The sequence below is a fragment of the Xylaria bambusicola genome (assembly GCF_022495145.1).
Source record: "Xylaria bambusicola strain CBS 139988 unplaced genomic scaffold F5B22scaffold_15, whole genome shotgun sequence".
Classification (NCBI taxonomy): Eukaryota; Fungi; Ascomycota; class Sordariomycetes; order Xylariales; family Xylariaceae; genus Xylaria; species Xylaria bambusicola.
In genome coordinates, this window is record NW_025953568.1 from 216999 (window position 1) to 239434 (window position 22436).

At 47.6% G+C, this 22436-nt stretch overlaps 7 protein-coding genes across 7 annotated transcripts; 4 read left to right on the forward strand and 3 right to left on the reverse strand.

The window, feature by feature from the left end:
• Nucleotides 1–1493: 1493 nt before the first annotated feature.
• Nucleotides 1494–2789, forward strand: F5B22DRAFT_97144 (uncharacterized protein). The gene is made up of 2 exons (XM_047980742.1): nt 1494–1677; nt 1744–2789. Exons 1-2 carry the CDS (start codon nt 1606–1608, stop codon nt 2737–2739), a joined length of 1068 nt encoding a protein of 355 aa, XP_047831841.1. The 5' UTR covers nt 1494–1605; the 3' UTR covers nt 2740–2789.
• A 5345-nt stretch (nt 2790–8134) lies between these two features.
• On the reverse strand, nt 8135–9251 carry F5B22DRAFT_645443 (uncharacterized protein; the record flags this gene model as incomplete). Its single annotated transcript, XM_047978587.1, has 3 exons — nt 8135–8728; nt 8774–9079; nt 9126–9251. The coding sequence occupies 3 exons, from the start codon at nt 9249–9251 to the stop codon at nt 8135–8137; spliced, it is 1026 nt and encodes a 341-aa protein (XP_047831842.1).
• Nucleotides 9252–12248: 2997 nt separating this feature from the next.
• On the forward strand, nt 12249–13046 carry F5B22DRAFT_654520 (uncharacterized protein; the record flags this gene model as incomplete). The annotated part of the gene is made up of 1 exon (XM_047979804.1): nt 12249–13046. The coding sequence occupies one exon, from the start codon at nt 12249–12251 to the stop codon at nt 12756–12758; it is 510 nt and encodes a 169-aa protein (XP_047831843.1). The 3' UTR covers nt 12759–13046.
• F5B22DRAFT_654527 (uncharacterized protein) lies at nt 12992–14124 on the forward strand (the record flags this gene model as incomplete). Its single annotated transcript, XM_047979805.1, has 3 exons — nt 12992–13006; nt 13125–13386; nt 13465–14124. The coding sequence occupies 3 exons, from the start codon at nt 12992–12994 to the stop codon at nt 14109–14111; spliced, it is 924 nt and encodes a 307-aa protein (XP_047831844.1). The 3' UTR covers nt 14112–14124.
• Nucleotides 14125–14743: 619 nt separating this feature from the next.
• On the reverse strand, nt 14744–15480 carry F5B22DRAFT_654531 (uncharacterized protein). The gene has a single exon (XM_047979806.1). It carries the CDS (start codon nt 15425–15427, stop codon nt 14924–14926), a length of 504 nt encoding a protein of 167 aa, XP_047831845.1. The 5' UTR covers nt 15428–15480; the 3' UTR covers nt 14744–14923.
• Nucleotides 15481–17313: 1833 nt separating this feature from the next.
• F5B22DRAFT_645447 (uncharacterized protein) lies at nt 17314–18565 on the forward strand (the record flags this gene model as incomplete). The annotated part of the gene is made up of 5 exons (XM_047978588.1): nt 17314–17520; nt 17599–17620; nt 17774–17939; nt 18042–18374; nt 18487–18565. 5 exons carry the CDS (start codon nt 17314–17316, stop codon nt 18563–18565), a joined length of 807 nt encoding a protein of 268 aa, XP_047831846.1.
• A 1190-nt stretch (nt 18566–19755) lies between these two features.
• F5B22DRAFT_97209 (uncharacterized protein) lies at nt 19756–22357 on the reverse strand. The gene is made up of 2 exons (XM_047980743.1): nt 21770–22357; nt 19756–21541 (listed from the first exon to the last, which is right to left on the reverse strand). The coding sequence occupies exons 1-2, from the start codon at nt 22074–22076 to the stop codon at nt 20028–20030; spliced, it is 1821 nt and encodes a 606-aa protein (XP_047831847.1). The 5' UTR covers nt 22077–22357; the 3' UTR covers nt 19756–20027.
• Between the last annotated feature and the right edge of the window lie 79 nt (nt 22358–22436).

Genomic DNA, 22436 nt, shown 5'->3' on the forward strand with positions numbered 1-22436 from the left:
CTTTTAACCTCAGTCGCACTAGACGATGAGCTAGGATGCACATCTCAGTCTCAAAACGTTGCTTGATTGGATACCAAAATGTTTAACTATTGGCTTCTTCTGGCTAACTCTCCATCAAAACGATTCTCATTGCACTTGGAAGCGCCATAGGCAACCTACACGCATGGCTTGGCAGACCTAAGACTCTTTCAGCATTATTGCTAGGTAAAGAGCTTGCAGAAAATTGTGGATGAACTTGGGTTTGTTTGAATTGCCCGGCCGGACCACCCCGTACCATGACTCGACTTGCCAACCACGCAACCTCCCTCATAAGAACATTACTCAGTCGTCTGAATAAGCATTCTTAAGGCACTCTAGCAGTATACAATTATGAACAAACAGCGGCCTTTTGTTTCGTCCAAACATATGTTTAAGACCTACATATCCTTATGATGGGTCCTTATGAGCGGTCAGGGAAGACAGGCAATTAAAGGAGTGAATACACTCCCTTTCCTTTATTCTTACTAATTATATCTTATATGTGTATCCCTTGCTGATGATATTTTTGCTAATGAAATGTTTTTTCTTCGGTTATTATTGCTGCGCTTTGACATTCGCAAATCCACCCAATTGAGCAAGCATAGGGTGGTGGGAAAGGGAGAAGGGCAGAAAGAATAACTAGGTATGGAAATGTGAGTAGGAGTTCTCAACTTCTCATTGATAACAAAGAGTCCATTGAGGAATTTCCAACTAGCCAGTATTGAGGGTCCTCGTGGCATAATAACCACAGCCTTAAGTAAGGCTGTTGGTCTCTCAGCTGTGTAAATGGTGAAATGAGGTCAATATGCCTCCATGTAGCTTCAAGGGGGTAGAAGCCAGCGTGTGTAATGCGCCTTACATTCCCTATGATACCTAAGGGGGGGTACCTGTACGCCGGCACCCGCTAAGTTCTTAAGGTATGTCTTGCAGCACGGCGACTGTATAGCGGATTTTAGTGGTTGATCAGAGCCTTTCCAGGCTTTCCAGGCGGCTTCTTGGCAACCTTATAGTGGGCTCCAAGGGCGCTGAGCTCAGGCTTAAATGGGCAGTTAATGTCAATTAATGACGACGATTGGTGAATAAGCGGTTGTCAGAGGAATGGGCAGTTCCAATAGGTTACCAGACAAGGTTAGCGTGCTAGCGCTCCCAGCACACACTGTAGGTCAGTCTTCTTGTTGGCTACGAAGACTTGCTAGCAACACTTCTTCCATCCCATTGTGACTGAGAATCCCAGGACTGCAACTGAAGAAGTCTTCTTCTCCTCTCCCCTCGGCGTACCTTTTCGACGCAACCAACTCGACAGTCCGATTGTTGCTCTGTCATTCTTTTTGCATACTCTCTTTTACGTCGCAGGGGATTCATTGCGCCTCGTTATCCAGGATCAAAAACGTCGGCCAACCAACCCGTTCACGAGCCAACGAATCCACCCCCTCGCCAAAGCCATCAAGCGCCGGGGCTCTCAAACCGACCCAATCAGTCCTGTACCAGCTCTCGGCAGTCTTTTTCTATATTCCTGATAACCATTCAAGTACTCGACATCGGCAAACAGTCCTTTTGAGGGTGCACTCTCACCCAGACAAACGAAAAATGTCGTCGCCTTTGAAGAAACACCCAGACGCTGTCGCTGATAAAGTGCTCAAGCGAGTAGAAGTTAGCAAGGTATGACTCCCGAAAACCTTCACATGACATAAGACAGGGCTAAACCATTTCCTCTCCGCTCGATAGATCGCTCGCAAACTCCAAGGTCGTTTGGCACTGGCACAGTTCAAGACAAAGCATGGTTGGGAGGACTTAACCCTCGACATTATAGAGCCCAAGGTCGAAGAAGAGCGTCGTCGGCGCATTTGCGATGGCGATGTTCTCTCTGACTCCTCTTCGAGCACATCCGAGCTCCCCTATCCCACGAGAACATTAATGAGCTCACCACTCAAGGCTCCTTTATTCTCCGACGCAATCACCTCGAGCAGTGGTAGCTCGGGGCATCGCAAACGTACATATACAGCAACATTTGACATGACTATGTCCAGCCCTACCAAACGATTCCGATCCTCTCCCACTCTACACAAGTCCTTCAACAACCCCAGCCACCACCACTCATGGAGAAAACAACACCAGCTAATACAGTCTTCGCCTATCAAGCCGCGAAGACAACATTTCACTACCTCCACTGGTCCAGACGTATCCTTTTTTCAGGGCACTCGCCGGCCCTCGGTAGACTTGACGTCGCCTACGTTTGCCACTTCGGTAGGCGACGAAGACGACTTATTACCTGTGCATTCCTTCCAGGTCGGCCAGTCGTCTCCTCCTAGGACACCCCCTATGCGCAGCCGCAGCGCCAACGTCCGTCGAGGCCGAGATGCAAGAGGGCCATCGAATGAAAAGTCGGGTGAAGAGGGGGCCGACTTGCTGATGTATCTAGCCACGTCGCCCTCACCGGCTATGTCTGGATCTAGAACCCGTATGGAACCCCCATCCACGCCGCCACCACGGAAAGATATGGCCCTGCCGTCGTCCATGATGACCACACCGGGCGGTGGAAACCTATTTCCCAGCACGCCAGGGCAGCCGTTCGATTTCTCCGACTTTGTCAATATCACGCCCAGCCCGGCGCAGAAGCCTTGGAAGACACCACTGGCCTTCTCCACAGTTAAGACACCCACGGCAAAGACGCCGCTCGGTTTAGCCCGGCGACGACTTACATTTGACGAGCCCGCATTATAATGCATGCTCGTGTTATGATTACGACCGACTACCTGCGAGAATAATTTTGACGATGTGTCCCTAAACGCATCAATGACCCCCCTTTTCCACTGATATCTTCTACTTGTCACCCACCCGGGTGCCAGCCATACATTTTCCACCGGCCACCGAGCCACCGTTACTTTTCCTTTTTGTTTTTGTTTTTCTAGCCAGATCAGGCACGCCATATCGCTGGTACGAGCTGAAAGAACTGCTTTCACTAGCTCGTGTTCTGGTCACCATGGAGGAAATACGGTAGAGGGACACCAAGGCACGGAGTTAAACGGTCAAAGGCATGACTTTTTCCCTTTCTTGTTTTTTGATTCTCATGTCTTCTACATTACGATATTTTGGAGCTTTCCTAGCTGGTTGGCTAGGCACTACTTCATTTGTGTTGCGAGTCTAATTCTCGCTACCTTTCCTGCTGACGCAAGAGTCATCTCGTCCTATGTAATACCTGTCCTAAGAGCTTAGATGTCGGAACCGAATGGAGCGGAGGTGGGTGGGGGAAGGGGAGAACATCCGAAATCAAGATGTGTAAGTCGCAACAAGCTGTCGTGAGGAAGGTTTGGCGCAACCAGCCATTCAACTAAGCAGCTTACCTATCACGGCATGATAACGCGCCATTGGGGGGGAAGGGGACTGTTAGTGATGCCATTGTAACTATACTAATAGCAGAAACAATGCGAAAACAATAGTGCCGTACATATCAAAGCACATGGTCTAGATGATGGCGAGCGTGAGGTGTGTGGTTGTTCGACGGGGCATCGTTTCTGACCCTTCCACGCGGGTTGGTTGTATAGTAGGCGCCGTGTCGTGCGGCGTCGCGGCGCGTACTCAGTAGCTCGGCGCCTGCTGACGCGAATTTTCGCGTTGGGGGTTCTGGCCATCGGCCAATTAGAGGGCGTGTGACGGGCTGGGGCGGGGAACCCCTCTTCTGCATGTGAGCTGCAACTGCAGGGGCTGGAGCTGTATACAGGGGGGTTTAATGGGATTGATGACAGCATGAACCCCACTGGATATGGATACATACCTTTCATACCGCAGCACGAACTTCCACACAGATGACGGCTTGGATAATGTGTGCAGTGGAAAAGCTGGAACGCGAATTGTCACCTGTGTCATTTACCGGGGGGAGTTCTTATTCGAGGAGTGTTATAGGTAGAGTGCTGTAACATACATATTTTCCGAAAAGTATTCTCCCACTCTATCTTGCCCATGTATTTGCAGTGCTTGGTTGGTGTAAGCCATATACTCAGCTTATGTAGATGATATAATGGACAGGTGTGCCACTGGATAGGTAGCTCAGAGGCCGGATGGATGTGTTCATATGTTCATTGCATTGGATTTACCTGTCTTACATACGTGATGCTTGCCTAAACAACCAGCGAGACTGTGCAGAGTCGGGTAAGATGCAGAGTTTCTCTATTCCTTTTACGTAAGTACGCTCTGTTTACGCTTAGGTATTTGCCGCCTATATTATATTATATATCCTAACAAACATTGGCCAGCCCTCAGAACTGTCACTCTGGTCTTATGTGGGAGAAGAAATGTCTGGGTCTTGGTACACGATTCCAAAATTCATAGAAACTGGTGGTCAGATATATAGGGCGTGGGGCAGAGTCGGGAATTCTTTTAGAGAAGTTGGAACTCTGAACGATTTATTCTGTGATATTCATTGGCTGAGCGGATATTTCCTTCCAGCGTTCTTTCCCGTTGAATGTAGTTATCGCGGAACGATACTCTTTTCAAAGTATAATCGTGCTGAGCTTTTCGCCTTGAGCTGAGAACCAACAAATTCAACTGAAGTCTAGAGCAGCAAATCCCGTAGTAGGGCCTCATTATTACAAGATTACCCCAGGCAGAACTACAACACCCTACTTTAACACCATCAAAAGTAAAACGTACCTAGGTAGCGAGGCTCCTGGTAGGTAGATCTTATGATTAGGTGCTGTAGCCCATTGAAAAGATAAGCCTGCAAGGAACTAAAGGGGGAAAACTCCGAATTTACCATATACAACCAGATGACTAGCATGTGGGCTTATTTTGTATAAGCCGTTAGCTGCAGAAGTTGACTGCAGGCTAGAACTACAACATCCAGCACGCATTAGCCTGGCTTAAGGCCTTCACAGCTGTCATCTTACCCCCGGCTATATCGTTCCTTGCTATTAGACCAAGGGGTCCGTGATGTACTTAGATCATGTATTTATTCCAACTTTTCTGCGCCCGGAGGCAGCTGTGACTCGTGCCATCTGTTCAAAAACATCGATAGATTCCCCCCGATGTTTATTGGCCTGAGTATGGGCGACTTGGGGAGGATGAACGCTGTCTTCGATATGGTCGGGTCGGAGGAGGGAGGCTGGCTATAAAGGCCTGTGTTCCGGGGGAGTGGCAAAATGGTAGGTAGCGAATTATGGTCTTTCGTATACGTCTCTCGGATGGGGATAAGAAGGTAACTAGAATAGTTAGATCAGGCTGTCTTAGTGTAGCGTTGGTTAGAAGTGCTTCCTCCCCGACGCGCCTGCGTGCACTCCGCAAGGCTTCACGAGAATCCAGCCTCTTGGAGATTCACTGAACCATGCAAACACTAGATACTCTCCCTTTGTAGAGTTTCTTGTTAATAAGATGTGTAAATATTCGAATGGGTGCTCTTGCGCTCGTGGATGCTAAACACTGACAAAATAACCTAATTTTGTCATCTTGACAGTCCTACGTTTGGAATACAACCACCTTTGACGCCTATAGGAGCAAATTCTAGGATCAACAACATACCAGAAGGGGCTTATGAGTTAGACTCCGCTGATATAACTTACACTAGATATATAGGGCGGGGAAGGATTCGATCTGGGCTGAATGAAGCATCATCAAAACTCCAGCAATGAATGTAAACAGCGTATCGACTGCATCTTCTAGCAGATTGGATACTCCTCTGTGATCCAAAGCGCTTCTATTTCTCAGGAAACCTTTCCAACCGAGACCTGGCGTTCAGCAGAAGGTAACATGAGGTTGATTTCGTAAATGTTCCGTGGCCGGTTTGTTGTGTGATTAGATCGCGTTCAGGAAACCAGGTTGAGCAAATTTTTGAACAATATGCCGCACACTTAGCTCCTTGCAAAAACAAGCCCTAATTAGCGGCCGTGTCCCACGGCGTGTGCCCATCAAGCACCAAATGAACCAGATACCGCGCGTACTGGCTTAGACCGCTGATGTGCCCTTTCTCGACGGGAAAAACGTTTCACAGACAAGTAGAGCCCTGAGTCGTGAAGAGAGTGAGTTAACGAGCAACACGGGTATGCATATACAGCCCCGAAGAGACAGCGGCCATCTAAGGCTGTCCTCCCTTGAGATAATCATTGTGGTGTTAGTCTAGGCCAAATCAGCTGTCTACAGTACCCCAGCCGTGTTCTCAGGACGCATGGTAATGAAAATTGACGGCAAAAGACATGTGAGCAACACGAATGTCGTGTATCGTACTGCCCAGAGCTGTTTGTCAATAAATGTCGCTAACCTCCATTCTCCTTGAACGGTGAAACCCTAAAGAACGATGCCTCATCCCCGCTGCTCAAGAGGAGGGTATCTCTAACCAATCAGTATTGAAAATATTCAGATATCTAGCAACTGTACTATTGGTACGATCACGGAACACGCGAGTAGCATGAGCTGTGTGGTCTTGTACTATCCTCTTGCCCTTGTAGATAATTACAAATAAACAACTTTGCCGCCGATCTGCTGGTGGCTGAATGAATGTGATAGGTGGTTGGGTAGATACTTGAGCGGCCAGAAATGTGATAGTGAGACTCAATGCATTGTCTAACCCGCGTATTTTAAGTACCAAAATTAGCCTAGATTAGAGTTCATGGCAAAATAAATTGTAGCAGACATTCAGAAATACTCTAGGTGCTTTCCGTTGCTTCTTCCCAGGTTTCAGCATTCTGATGGAAACGAAATTTCTTGTCCACAGAATACTACACCTCATTTTGTATTCAACGTGCCCCTATTCTCCAATGGCCCCTTTGATGTATATAATGGCAATTATTATTGTAGAGATTCATGCAGGGACTGAATGATCATTGCAGACAAAATTAAAATCCCCAGAAGATGTGAGAAACCAAATCTTGATTCCAATTCCCAGACTGCCGATTTTTCCAAGGCGCGTAGCACCTAGCACAGTTGCTGTAGAGCACGTGGACCACATCGCTAGAGGATACAGCAGACTACCCATATGCTGGGCAAAAACGCCATGGTTGTACTTGTATCGAAGTAATGTGTGACTATTCTTTGCTGTCAAGAGCTGTAAACATTTGTTTCTGCCTTTACTAGGTCTTCTCCTTCCCTAGCACATTTATCTTCCTTGCCTTTTGTATTGGGAAATCCAAGCTCAGTCTCCCATATTCCAGTGAGCTGGAGCGAGGGAGAAACAAACAGAGAATGGTTCTATACAAGATAAATATTCATCCACCTACCAGCCTCTGACTAGTCCTTTTCTACTGAAAATTTGTCTTCTGAACCAGTGCGTTGGACTTGGATACTGAAACATCGCAGCTAGTGCATATTCCTCCCCTTTTTCTTCTCTAGTAGTTGCTTCATTGGCCTTAGCGTTCCTGTACATAGGTGCTAGGTACCCCTATCGTCCTGTAAGGGATGATCGGTTTCTCGCATACCCTTCCTTGTAGTACATGCTACGGCATCTCTTTCTGGAGGATCACAGAAACCAATGATCAAGGGGCATGATTCGGACGTATTTCTCACATATTATCTTGAACAGAACGACACAAAGACCTGGTTGGATGCCTTTTCTAATCTGAAAGATGCCTTTACAGGTTGCTTTGGGGGTAATTACATCCATGACAAGCAAGCAAATGTGCTCTGTTGTTGTTGTTGTTGTTGTTCAAGTTTATGTGTGAGGGGAACACATTTTCACCCACTGGACCTGAAAGCCAACCCGAAGATGGTTTCTTGCCTCCGGGTACTACTCCAAACTGCGTCAAAGCTTTATGCAAGCAAACAATCTACTCACAGTGACTTGAATCATTTGCATGGGCAATCAACATTTTCTTGTGGACCACGATTGCACACACCCATGGCACCCCATTCAGTGCCCATTCATGTTAGTTTAATCCTATTCCTTGACGGTTATGATTCTTGTCAATAGCTCTGTGACCATGGACCCTTGAGTACCTATGTGTAGACGCACCTTTTGAATAGTGAAGGCAGTGTGTGTGCATATTATAACGAAGGTGCCAATAATATTTGTGATTTTTTTTATTGTTGTCTCTCACTAGCATCCATAAGAGCGAAGACAGAAGATAGAAATGCCTACGTAGTTTGTAAAGATAACTATTATGGATATTAGGCGCCCTATTGCCCGCCGCTATGGTTAAACCAAACAAGGCCTACCCTTTGGGTGAGGCTTTGCGAACATTTTGCCAAGTAAATCCTCAAATGCCGGTATCACGTCGTTAGACATGGTGAAACCCCATCCTTTCTCACGTGCCAGATCCTGGGCATCCTTTTCGGAGACAAAAGACTCCCCCTGTGCATTTGGATACCCAACCAATAACCCAGGTTGCTCTTCAGGGAAACCCTTCAGTGCTTTGATGTACTTGAAGGACTCCGGGTTGCCTAAGTTGAACGCCAACACAACAGCAGTCGCCCCACGTATTAGGCAGCGCATGTATTGCCATCCATCGGTCTCCGCCTCGATCCTAGGATGCACGCTGATGAGAGTTGTATCATTCCTCGTGGGATGCTCATACATGATCAAACCACCAGCATCTCGACTTATCCGTGGCCAGCTTAGCGCTTTCTGTAGTGACTGAGTTCTCTCTACCCCTTGACCGAAAAAGACAATTTTGTATTTCTGACGGCTCTTGGATGTTGAGTGGATGTTGGTAGAGGCGATAGGCAAAAGGGGCTGTCGAGACTGGTGGAGCTCTCCCACATACACAATGATTGAACAAGAGCAAAATAACTGCAATTATTAGTCAAGATCTGAAAGAGGAAGAAGTATACATACAACCACAAAACCCAATGGAGTCCAGATTGACGCTATAGCACCAAGACCCTGACCTACACTTGCACCCAAGCGAACCATCTTGCATCGTGATAGTGCAGGGGGCAATAAGAATAAAGCTGAGAGAGAGGTCCAGAGAACGTGGCAGATGATCGCGCCAAAAGTAATATATCGGGCAACGACAGGTGTAGGAATTGCCGGGCTGATGATGACCAAAAGTGTCTCCACAAAGGCGATTGAGAATAAGAACACCAGAACTAGCTGGGGTTGTTGGGTGGCTGTCTTGATCTTTCTTATCGCAAACAATGACTGCTCAAATTAGCTCGACCGTCATGAATTTCACGAGTAGACTTACGTCGAAAAGTGACCCAATAATCGCCCATCTCCAACACCAATTTGCCCATGTCTGTCCGTGGAGGATTGTGCAAGTAAGGAATGCGATACCAAATGCGATGTAGATTAAAGAGGAGATAATAGCCATCGCGGTGTACCAAGTCATGATGGGATAGTTATAGGGCCCCATAGTAGAAGAGTCGCGATGGGAGAACAATTGTTGCGCCATCCATAGTCCGATCAATGTAATGGCAATTATGTAGGCAAAAGCCACATAGGCTGCAATCACTGCATCCAGCATATTAAAATATCGAATGGTTTGTGAAAATAAGAATATGTAAGTAATAATTGTAAAAGGGACGACAATAGATGAAGAGGAAGAGGATGATGAAGGGAAGTTTTGTAGGAATAATTATAGGAAGTCATTGAAGCTGGTGTTCTGTCCTACTGTGAAAGTTTCGCAGACACAGTCCAACAGGTGATCCGGTATTATGAAGTGTTACAGATACGCAAATTCTGCCACAGCTGATCTAGAGACGGGAAAACCGTGGGATTGGGAAAAGCAGTTCCAAGGCGGTCAAGTGGTTGAGACGCACGAAGCCACCCAGTCAGGTGCGCATCTAGCACTGTATAACATGCCACAGGCCAGCATGCAAGCCAGTCGATTTTCAAAGATAAGTTTCCCCCAGAAACGAAGGGCCAGGACGGTTTCGGGTAGTGGTGTGTGAAATGATCATTGAGCAAGGACCACAGGGCTCTGTACGGTGTGTTAGTGTTACCGATAGCCTGGTTATTGCTATTGCTACGTGTGGCATCTCCGGCTTCTTTAAAGGGAGGTTTGTACCGCGTGTCTTATGTGTATTTCGCCTATAATTATTGTGTACCCCTAAAGCCAACCTGCCAGTACCGCGTAATCACATACATATCTCGTCTGAGTCAATGTCAAGTATTCATCTTGCACTCTTCGTACGCCTCGTTAAGTCTGAATTTCTGATAATAGCTGTTCTTACCGACGACCTGTCCTGGGGCATAGAAGACCTACAAAGCTAAGGCCATCGAATGATGAAGACAAACAAATGTGAAGGCATCCCTGTTGTAGCAAACCTGGAAAGGGGTAGGACAGGAGCCGTTGGACAAAAGAATCAAGTTGTACGGTTTGGCACCTGCCATGCCTCTTAACCTAGTTGTATGTGCGTTCTTACTGGCCACATCTCCACCCCGACCAATTTCTTTTCTGTAACGAATAATGCTAAGTGCGGGAAGGTTTCCCAAATAGGCTTTGTGACCTGGAGCCGGCCACATTACACTGCCTTTGGCTAGGTAACAAACTCCTACATCGAACCATCCAGACTAATGCAAACCCTAGTCTGGGCTGGGAGGCAAACAGAGACAAGGCTGATGAGTTGAGTGGCTGGACTATGGAAGCCTGTTACTTATACAATTTGTGCCCGCCTCCAAGGTCTCAGAAGAGAAAAGATTTTTCCTCTGGTGCGGACGCAGCCTAGCGCAGAAAAGTCAGGAAAATAGAGGGGGGTTTCTACCAAAGTTTACCGTTCTCAGCTCTATATGCCCGCTTAGCCACAATAGTCTCCAAGAAATGAGTGACAATTGGGCATTGGACTGAAAGGCGGAATTCAAACCAGGACTTGCAGTGTAGGCTATAACTAGGAAGCAATGGGGAACCAAGAGTAAAGAATGTTGTGAGTCAAAACTGACAATGGATTCTAATTTCTAGCCATGGAAAGCCCCATTGGAGACCTACATGTGTTCTGCTCAAAGTCATCCTTCAAAGTCATCCTTTCTATATGTTGGATGGAGGGGCTTCCTATGATTCATTAATAATTTAGTTTCGCACTCGACAAAACGGCTGATATCAACTGAATTAGGAGGTGAGGAAAGCTCTAGGAGAGGATAATCCCGCAGTTTGTATTCAATGTCTTGATAGTCTCGGCTAGGCAAAAACATCTTGATAGGGGTTGAAGATTCGCGAAGTACGCCTTCTTGTTTATCGGGTAATTTCTGTCGTGTTCTTGGATGGCACTTGTCTAAAGTGTCTCCGATGCTTATTACTGTCGGCTAGCTATCGAGGGGATTCAAGAGAAGGTCGTAGCTGTCTTGAAGCTTGAGTGAATAGATAGAAAACCCCTCATCTTCTTGCGATTGGTATGTCACCATCATTGGTTGGAAGAGCGGCTTCTAGCCCAAGGGATGAGAACTGACGGACGATACTGACAAGAATCTTTTCGGCATTTAAGCTTCTAGGCTCAGCGGGATTACAAGAGCAGTAAAATCGGCCGGTAACGGCGCTTTTTATTTCTGGGACGCCTCTCCTTCATCTTCCATCACCAAAGATCTTCTATAATTAAGAGTTGATACTGAAGCGCCTGCAAAGCACATACGTAAGTTCTTTTCCCGAGGCGGAGCTTCCATGTAGCCAAAGGAGCGATGATGCGCTTCGCGCTTCTAGTTCTGAAAACTCGTATACTAAATTAACCATTCGTTAATATCCTCGACGAACGTTTCACGCTCGTGTTTACGGTGCTATACGTATGGCTTGCTCAGGATCTACCGTATGAGTTCTGTTCTTTTAGATCCTGCGTGATTTACTATGTAGATCAATCGTGGGCTGTTCATACACTGCACATGTAATCATAAACACAACTTCGCTAGCTCGTTGGTGCAAAGAGCCATCAACCTACTAAGCTGCTCGAAAACATTAGTAAATAAGCAGACTGGCTAATTGCAAGTGAAACTATGAACAATCAATATATAGCGATGTTTCGCAGGTCTCGTTATATGTGAAATGGATTTCAAGGGAGTTTCGTGTTCTGAAAGTAGAGTATGGCTGTGGTGGCTTAGCCGATAGATATGTATCTTATGCCAATGTCAACAGGGATAACTAATTAAATCCGTTGTTAGAATTTCCTCTCCAACCCGAAAATGAATTCACTCTAAGTCTTGAAGCATGCATCCAGTGTACTAGGTGATCCTACTTATTTGGCATCGTCTCGAGTATGAAGCGTAGGCTTGCACCTCGCTCGGCCTAGTATAGCCAGGCATATATGCGATGTGTGACAGACAAATGTCGCTGCGTCAGTCGACCCGATGGCGATGGCTGTGAGCGATGCTACCGCCTCAGCAGACAATGCCAACCAAACTCCTCCGCCAGCCAACGGGCAACCCAAAACAACAAGACCCCGATTCTCATGCCGTTCTACCACACTCTGAAGAACCCGAGAACCCGCAGGACTACCAGCACTCTCGGGGTCGCGTCCGATCCGGGTCTCCTACAGTTCCGACTACCCCCCGCGAGCACTTGGTGACTCCCACTGTCCCTCAGTTGATCGACAATATTTCTGTGGCATGCCTCGATAGATTCCGCACGCGCATGCTGCCTCACTTCCCCTTCATCCACCTTCCACAACGCGTAACGGCTGAAGAGCTCTGCTACAATAGACCCCTGCTCTTCAAGGCTATCGCCTGCGTGGCATGGCCCTTCTCCAGGGAGAGAGAAGCCCGGGCTCTCGACTTGAAGCGTGGACTCTGCGAAGAAGCGTTCTTGCGGCAGATACGTGCTGGGAAGAATCAGTCTAATGATATCAGTTCCGCACTCGACTTACTACTAGCTCTCATGACTTATATTAGTTGGGGTTAGGATCATGTACGTCATCGTGGCAGCCTTTCGCCTTTAGTTATGCTATCTGTGTCCCTGGTGGGCGAGATACGTCTTACTAGGCCTGCGCTTGAGGACGCCCACATAGGTCGTCTCTTGGTGTTACCGGTGCCCACCCTCACCTCAGACAGCCCTCGGCGACTCTCTGCTGAGGTCCGGCGCGCCGTATTGGGTTGTTCCGTACTGAGCACTGTTGTCTCTCACTACTTTCGGATATGGACCCCCTGCCGGTATGTAATCACTGGAGTTATTTTCATTCCGTTCTACTGGGGGCACAAGTTTGTCACGGGAGTATATAAAACTCCGGAAACTTTTGCCTGAAAGAGTTATTGACTCTAGCGGTTGAAGTGGACACCACAACTGGACAGCGTTCTCGACGACACAGTTTCAGCTGAAGCATGCTTGACGGCCGCAGACCTGGTCTATCAAGTTCGCCTTCAGCTACTCTCTGCCAAGGCTATCCAGCTTCATCAAATGTTGCAAACGCAGCTGAATCATGGTGCTCGGGGGGGGACACTAGCAGCTACGACTTTCAAAGATGCCAAGCTGCTTTATCAAAAGCTACAAAATTTCCGTATGGAACCCCCATTGTCCTCTCATTGTCACGAGTGTAAGTTCTCTACCCCTCGCAATCTCGGCGGATTTCTGTGCGGATACAGCTTTCTGTGCTAACTTGGGATATTCACAGCCATTCAAGTCCAGCTAGAGCATTTTCATCATGTGGAAGTGCTTATTCTAGAAACTATCCGCGCATCTACTCTGATTATTTCGTGCGTCGATGTACCTGAAGCCACTAAGATTCACAGTAGTGGTGACGACGCGTCCATGAGGAACAATATATCGATGGGACAAAGTGACTTGTCATACATGTGGCAATCCGTTCTCGCTATTAGTGTCTGTACTTCTGCTCTCTTGAGCCTTGAGCCGCCCAGCTTCCTATCCATAGCTTTCTTGCAGTGCGGTCAGCTCGCCTGTTGTATTGAGGTGCTACATCAACTGGAAGAGTTGGAGGACTCGCGAATTGATCGCGCTCACGCACGGGCCGTCATAGACCTACCCGTGCTCCTGGACCGCATCGCCAAGAACCTTGAGATGACTGCGATTGAGGCGGGCGAGCAGGACATGTGCCATCCAGGCGGCGTATTTACCCAGCTCGCGACAGGCATTCGAGATCTTCGTTCATGCCTACAATATACCGCCGTCGAGCTTACGCGGCCAGGCCCAGCCGAGGTGTCAGGTTGTGGAGGTAGTAATGTGGCCCAACCACTTCAGGGGCACTTGAATACACAAGGCCCTGCCGGCCGCTTTTGGATGAACCAACTCTTTCTAAGTTAAATTCACCAACCGGAATCATGAAGGAGCACATTAGTTATCTATCTGCACCATACTATCACGTAGGGGTCGCACCGCTGTCCGTTGATGCTGTCACCTACACAAGTGGCGGACTGTAGTTCAACCACGAACTGGCCACTTCGTGGCAACGATCGCCGTTAGGCGTGGAGGATATGCATGCAAGGATTCTTCTTAGATTTTCACTTTTTTGCTCGACGGACGAACATTCGACTAGGTTAAAAGTTATTTACTCAGAAGCACTTAATCAGGTTGAGATCGAACCGTAGATCTAATAATGTCGGGCTAAAAAAACACCATACCATCTTCTTTGTCGTGAAGACCTAGCACGTCTGTTCCTGATATACCCCCTCCCCCACGGGTCGAAACAAGGATTTCGGAACCGTCATCAGTCTGTAGGACGCTCTTCGCATCGGAAGAGAAAACGTTGTCGTAGTTGCCCGAGCCTCCTCCAACCCCGAGGATGCTGTCTGTTGTGACCCACACATGAGATACCTTCTTCTAAATTCCGACTTTTTAGCTCGGGTCCTGAAAATGACCCGCCTGTAATTGCAATAAGGATCCAATTTCCATACCCGCCAATACCAACGATGGAGGGTGGTATCTCCGTAGCAAAGATTGTGAGAAGGCGAGCCAGCTTTGGTGGTCAAGGAGGAGCACATTCAACTTGATACGTAACGAATGTAAAGATTGGAATAATGACGTGATGCATGTATAAGGTGAACGTCAATCTGTACTGCGTGTATCGACCTTATATATATTGTGTGCCAAACAAGTTTGTCGTCAGCTCGCTAAGTTCAGGCCATAGACATGAGGAAACATGAATAACTAATAGGATAATATGTGTTTAACTGACTTCCAAAAGGCATCGGAACGTAGGCAGCCACAGAATATTGATTGACAACGTATCCCTTAGCCTCAATGATCAAAGGTATGAAAGCTTGGATCATGGCCAACGGAGCGAAGAAGTTAAGGTCGAATAATTTTTTGGTGTTCGAAATGCCGAGGCCTAGGGCGGGTATGATGAAGTTATGGCCGCTATTGTTGACTAAAACATCTAGTCGCCCACCAGTCTCACTCGTTACACTCCTGACTGCAGCGGCAATGGACTCCGAGGACAGGACGTCGAGCATGAGGGGTGTGACATTAGTAGCTTCATTGAGACTGGGAGGAAGCTTTGCTGGATTCCGCAAAGTTGCGAAAACATGGTATCCCTTCTCGCGAAAGGCCTCAGCCAGACCTGTACCAATACCGCCTGCTGAGCAGCCCATGATGAGAGCATATTTCTTGAGTGGAGACATTCTTGCTGTAGTGTGGGTTATCTCCGCGTAGTCAGCCTCGATTTGGCCTCAGAGAAGATATGCAACGAGCAGTTACTACATGACAGTTCCAAAATTGATTAGAAGCCGAGCAAGATTGCGGTGCCTTACATTTTATAAAAACGACTATGATATAAGCAATGAGGCTTGAGTCGCTCCGCGAGCCGCCTATGATGCTTCGAGCGGAATCCAAATTCCGGTGTTGCATATGTTGCGTGGTACTTGTCAGCCTGAGGAGAAAGAAGTATTACTCCCCATTAGCATGAGAGCATGAGCGCACGCCATTGCAGCCATGTTTCGGAAGACGCGTTTTCGTTTGAAAGATTTACTTTATTATGAAGAGAACATCTTGGCCACGCGACAGCGATTGTTCGTCATGCGGCACAATGCCCTCCCTCAATCTTGAGGGATGCATCATTCTTCGAAGGAGTCGGACCAATATCATCCCGCCAACATTCCGAGAATTCCGTCTTAGCACAAGAACCCGCCTGTTTTCACCAACATAGACCCCAGAAGGAAAACCTAGTGACAGAAGTATCTGGAAATACCTCGTAAGCAAGAGTTTTTACTTAGTTCGCTATACCCGTTACGAGGTCCTAAGGGTTTGCCGTCTCCGTTGAGCACCACTACTGGGCCTGGGCGTGGCACTATTCTCCACCATGGTCGTCAACAGGCATGAGACAAATGTCACATTGAAATGTGCTTGTTACATTTGTCACGCGTATAGTCAGCAGCAGTTAATTCATAAGGCGTAGAAGTATCCTTTGATGAGAGTAAGCCACTTCGAAAATTATCACTAACTGAGGTAATATTATATATATACGGTATGGTCAGCTTAGAGTGTCACGATCTCTTTGCTTTCTACTCCGAGTAAGTGTCTGCTCGGGGACGATTAGACAGCTTGCGACGGATCCGATCTGGCAGGTCACATATATAAAATGGTGCCGAGGTGTGGTAGGATTTCATAGGCTCATTTTTCCGTAAAATTAACCTAGCTATGGGCATATGAAACGGTACTATTAGGTAGCTGAGTACCCGGTGCATCGGTTTTTACTCACACTAGCTATACTGTTTGTTCTAGCAATTAGCTCGCTTTACAATTAGTCGCACAATTGTCCCAACTCCTTGGTCCGTGTTTCATGATGGGTTGTTGACAACCAGTACGTCAGGATTTACGTGAATATTCTCCCTTTGCCTGTGTCTAATTCAAGCCCCATGCGATTTTGGAAGTGTCCTTTCTGCGGTAGCTGTTTTCTTGAATACAGAAGAAAGCTTCATATAATCTTGACTGAGACTCTCTTTTCACAACGAGGTAGCTTGGTTAATTATATACTGCATGTCTTGGATACTTTGTCGTAGTTACGTTAGGAATCTGAAAACCACCTAGGAAATTATGCTCACCCATTCAATAACAATCAAGCCAACTCCAATCGTGTAGTCAAAGTGCGTCTGTGTAGGCATGGAGTCGATTTGGCCTACTAGTTTTCGAGAGTGAGTGACATGTACTAGTGGGACACAAGATACAAGATCTTGCGATCGGTTCTATTTATAATCACATTAAATAAGACCCTAACTACTAAGTTGTCGTCGTGAGATCTAGGAATAATTTCATAACCGCAACTTATCGCTACGGAAAGGGCAGGGGTCGCACAACCCAGATTGCGCCCTTGTTTCAAGGAGAGGCTCTCACTCGACTATAAGAGGCTCCAGGGAGCAACGAATAGAGAGAATTAACAACAGAGCTATAACTCTGGTTATCGTTCTCTACTGAAATCTCCAAGATCATCCAGCCCTTCATTACCAGGCTAATCCAGACGATGCAGTTCGCTTTTACCTCCCTCGCTTTGCTCGTGGCTCTCGTAGCCGCGATGCCTCCGAATGCCACCCCCGTTAACGCTACTGTTTTCGCGTGTGGTAACCCCCCTATGGCGGCAGAAGAGCACGCCGTTATGGCTCGAGCCTTCGCTGAGGAACGAATGATGAAGAATACCCAGGTTAATGCCGAGATTCCTACTGTGAACGTGTACTTCCAAGTCCTCGCCTCTTCGGAGAAACCAGAAGATGGTTGGGTAGCTGTGAGTCCATACCGCGATGATGGACTAATTAAAGATATCATATAAAATGATGCTAGAACTTACACTAACACTGACTAGGATGATCTCCTACAGAAACAGAGTAGGTAGTTATGCGCTGCTCCCCTATCAACATTTTCGATATCTCGAGAGTTCATGATTGGTGGTGACAGAGATTCTTCAACTGTCATGAAGTTTGGGGTTCCTTGAAACAAGAAATCCAGCATATAAAAGCTGACACAAGTGAGAATTGCAGTGGACGTGTTAAACGACAACTTCAATAAACACGGCATAAAGTTTCAATTGGCTAAAACAATTCGTACCATCAACGAAACATGGGCTCGGGGACAGGATATCAATTTCATGGCATCACAGTTGCGCATGGGTAGCTACAGTGATCTTAATATTTATCTGCACCTAAAGTAAGCTACCCTTCCATAACCAGCCCTGCCCCCTCGGGTCGAAGGAGCAGGTTTCCTATCTACATCTCCACTGCGCCGAAATCTAACATGTCGCATATACAGCCTTACAGGTGGTGCAGCGGGGGTGTGCACAATCCCCGTTCCCGTCAACGGCGCCGGGACTTACAACTTCGATGGCTGTCAGATTCTCACTAGCTCGCTCCCTGATGATGCCCCATACACCGGATTGAACGACGGCAAGGCGGGGGTACACGAGGTCGGGCACTGGTTTGGATTGTTCCATACATTCGAAAACGGCTGTAATTCTCCCGGTGACTACGTTGATGACACCCCTTCCGAGGCCTTGCCACCGGGTCGAGGATGCGAGATCCGCAACTCGTGCCCTGGCCAACCTGGCAATGACCCCATCCACAACCACATGAGCTACACGGGCAGGTGAGTTCTCTACTTTATCCACTGATCCCTCGCTTTCGACGAGCTATAAGAGAATATCAATATCTTCTAACGGATGACTAAAATGGCTAACACTTCCGCGCTTCTCTTGTAGTGACTGTCACACTGAGTTTACGCTCGGCCAGCAGATCCGCATGCACAACCAGTGGGCCGTGTACCGCGCTGGCAGATAAATCGAAATAGTTGTTAAGTGGATGCGCTGGGGTGGAGTTGGGATGTGACGACGGCACGCTTTCGTCTAGAATATTGTTCATTCGATGTGTACATAGTTATGTTTTAACCGTATGCGAAAGCGCTATGAAAAAGCTAACGTCAAGTCACAAGAGCATGCTGCGAAGTGTATCCTAACTCTCAAGCATTTATCATACATGACTAAGGATTTTAAAATATATTCTGGCCTTTAGTAACGGATGAAGAGTCTTTTGAAGTAGTGAGGCCTTCTGTCAACTGTGTTAGATAAGACCGAACCATAACGATGGCGAGGAGCAAATTCTACCGAAAACGACATAACGTTTTTACAGCATGGTATATCAGCTTACAATGTTATGTTAGATTCATAAAACGGAAATTGGCACTTCGCACAGTAGCCTGCTTTGGACTGCGTATGATAATATAAAATGCAGGATGGAAGTGAAGCGTTATGCATCTTCACTGCATTTCAAGTCCCGCCCGAGAGAATGAGGCCGACTAACTCAAGTCTCATCTGCCTACCTAGTCTAGTAACTGCATCATGTATATACGCCGTCCCTATGTGTTAAATCACTCACGCAAACAAACTGGCATATTACATCAGCTAATTGTCTACATCCTTGATGACGGGAAGTTCATTGATTTGGTAATGACGGCTTTATTTTATCTTGTTGATGGCTCACGCAGTTAGCTGTGTTGCATGTCAATATCGCTCTTCCTCACAGTAACGAATGTGTCGTCTTCTCCGCTTTCAACTTGATCTCTTGCTGATATATCAAGCTGATGCTAGCCAAACTTTGCGACAGCGCCAATTTCAATCCGCTCTCAGACAGCCAAAACCCGCCGTCATCTCCGTCCCTGATGGGGAGACTCCGCTCATCCCAGATTTGCTGGGGATATAAGAATTGATCGCATAGTGACGAAAGTGGCTCGTACCCTTTCGCTGAGCAACACTGCTACCTTTCCTCCTCTTCTCCCCTTATCGAATGTATGCAAGTATCCCACCTCTCCAAATTCACCTTGTATCTATTCCATATAGAAAGTACTCATTGTGTCATATCCCCCATGGTATGCAACTGTGATTCGTGTCCTTACGTGGTATCATAAACGAGTGTGGCGACATTATTGCCTTCCCTTCCCCGCTCCCTTTTTTGGTCCATCCTTATATCTGCATAATATCGAAGAGAAAGAAATAAAATCAAGCGAATAGACAAAAACTCCTGTAAGCACCGAGCCAGGTATTGTCGCGCCCCGACCCATGCCGAACCAAGTGGGAGAATGAAGAAAATTGATCAGACTGGGTAATGTAATGCTAGTGAGGTAAAAACATTATATTTGAGTTATGTAGTATTGTGTGTCGTGGTTGAAGACTTGTGATGATACCAGGATGGGTAGATAGGTGCGTAGATAGTGCAGACTAGGGATATTGGGTCGAAGATTCATTTATCAGATGGCTTTGCCAACGTTCCGCTTGTTGCCGGAACCCCCATCTCTGACCGATGGTTGCCGTCCCAGCATGCTGTCGGGACTAGGCACCCAGCGTCCGGCTGCAGGCCCGACGTCCGGACCCGGATCGCTCCACTCGCCCAAGCTACTCACACCGCTCGAGTACCTCGATCCGATGCTCTCTGTGCGCGTGTGAGTCGGCCGCGGCCTGTTTGGGAGGCCACGGCCATTGCTCTGTCGGCCGTATCTACTGTCTCGCCCGCTGTCTACTGCGCCCTGGGGGCTCGCTGCTGACGACTGTGCCAAGAGCTCGGGTCTATCTAGATCAAACGGGTCTGAACGGAACTTATTCCGCCGCGTATCGGTTGTGTCGATGCTTATGATTGAGTCGCGGTACACACTCGGCATGCGGCTTGCTCTGACTCCACTGGGTAGCTGCGAGTTGGCGGCACTGGTACTGTAGCCCCGGGAGCGGCGAATATTTTGGACGTAGGTCGCCGGTCCGCCGGCTGTACTGCTGTTGTTATTGGCAGATTTCGCAGGCGCTGGAATGGCATTTGCATCAGAAAATGGATTCCCGGTCGCACCTGCTGATACCGCGAGGGGCATCACCTTGGCTGAATCGTGGCTCATGGCATTCGAATCTGCAAAGGGGTTTTCCGTGTCGAAGTTCAGCCCGAGAGAACCGAGTAATGGGTCGTTACCAAGGGACTGGGAGCGGCGCGGGTTACTATTAGACCCTCGTTGTTGTTTCTCCTCCATGCTTAACAGGCCTAGAAAATTGGGTTGGGACCCCCTTCTTCCAGTTCGCGCGGTGTTGGATATACTGGTGTAGGTGTCATTATTGGTCTGCTCATTCTTTGAGCCATTGCGAAATTTTGAGGCGAATCCGCCGTTCTCAGTCAGTCGTCCCCACCAATCTACTAATCGACCCTTCAGTGTTGTTGCGTCGTTATTAGCCATACCGGCCCCCGAAGTTGACCGGGTTGCGGGCGTGTCCGGTAGACCAAACTGCGAGTTTCCACGGTTCAGGTCTACGCTTGGCTTCGGACTACGGTAAACTAGGCCGCTGACACGTCCCCGAAACTTGCTATAATTATAACCCACTGCGGCTCTCATCTTTTCTGGGATGCTCGTTGGGCCGAGCGAGGTGCGGCTGAAGACATAGGGTCCCATATCACCGCGACGGTAGGGAGAGTCAGTGTTTAAAGGCGTAAGAATAGTACTGCGCCGCTTTTTCATTAGTCGTTTCCTCCAAAACCAGAACAGGAAAGCAATGATCGAGAGCAAAGCTAAGCCTCCTATCACACCCCCCGCAACGGCCACGGTTGTCTGGGTGCTGATTGCACCCCCACTAGCATTATTACTGCCAGTGCCCGTCGCCACGTCTGTAGCAGGATTTGAAGATCCAAACTGGCCTGTCGCTGCTGGATTTGTGGATTCCGTGCTGCTTGATATAATTTCTGAAGGGGTACTAAGAACGCTCGAGGCTACGCCCGACGCAGATGTCGATGCTAAATCGTCATTAGTCTGTGCTTCTGAGGCCGCACCTTCAATTGTTGTCGTAGAAGATGACGTGGTTATAGTGTCGGGGATGAAGGTAGTAGAAGATAGATTAGAGACCTCGCTTTCAAGAGGCGCAGCAATTGGTGAAGTTATTGAAAGAGCACTTGTCTGTGTAGCGCTAGATGCAATGATAATACTTGGGGGGACACTCTGGGAAGATGTAGAGCTCGCCGTACTAGTAAGAATTTCTGAAGTAGTGCTTGTGGATGTCGAGGGAGCTGGCACATTGATGAAGGTATCGGGGACCGCTGGATTAGGTATGGTTTCTAAAGTTGATGAGGAGGCCAAAGATGTTGAGGATATTGTTGACGTAGAAATCGTCGTAGCTGACGTTAAAGCTGAGCTTGAACTTGAGATTGAGGTCAAAGTCGAGCTTGAAGTAGTCGATATCGATGTTGTCGTCGCTACTCCCCCACCCGAGCCTTTAGGCACTATCGTACATATCCTCCTATTAATAGTCGATACGGGGAAGGGCGACGACATGGTCTCATGAAGGTGTATAGGCGATTCCAGTCGCCAAAGTCAAAATAAGAAATTTCTATGTTCGTCGATGTAGACGGAGTGGAGGGAGGAACAATAGGAATAACACACGAGAAGAAACGAAAGGCCGGCCCGGCCGTGCTCACAATCACGACAAGATCATGAAGCAAATACCAGAAGGGAGGAGAAGAATAGTCGAGAAACAAGGTACACAGGATCTCTAGGAAACCGGAAACCACTTCACGGCTAAATCCAAAACCACACCACGACGGACCAAACGAAGCTTTGGAGTTTGAGATATCTACTCTCTAGATGGTCGTGGGAGAAGGAAGAGAGACGATAGGATAGTGTGGAGGAGCAGAC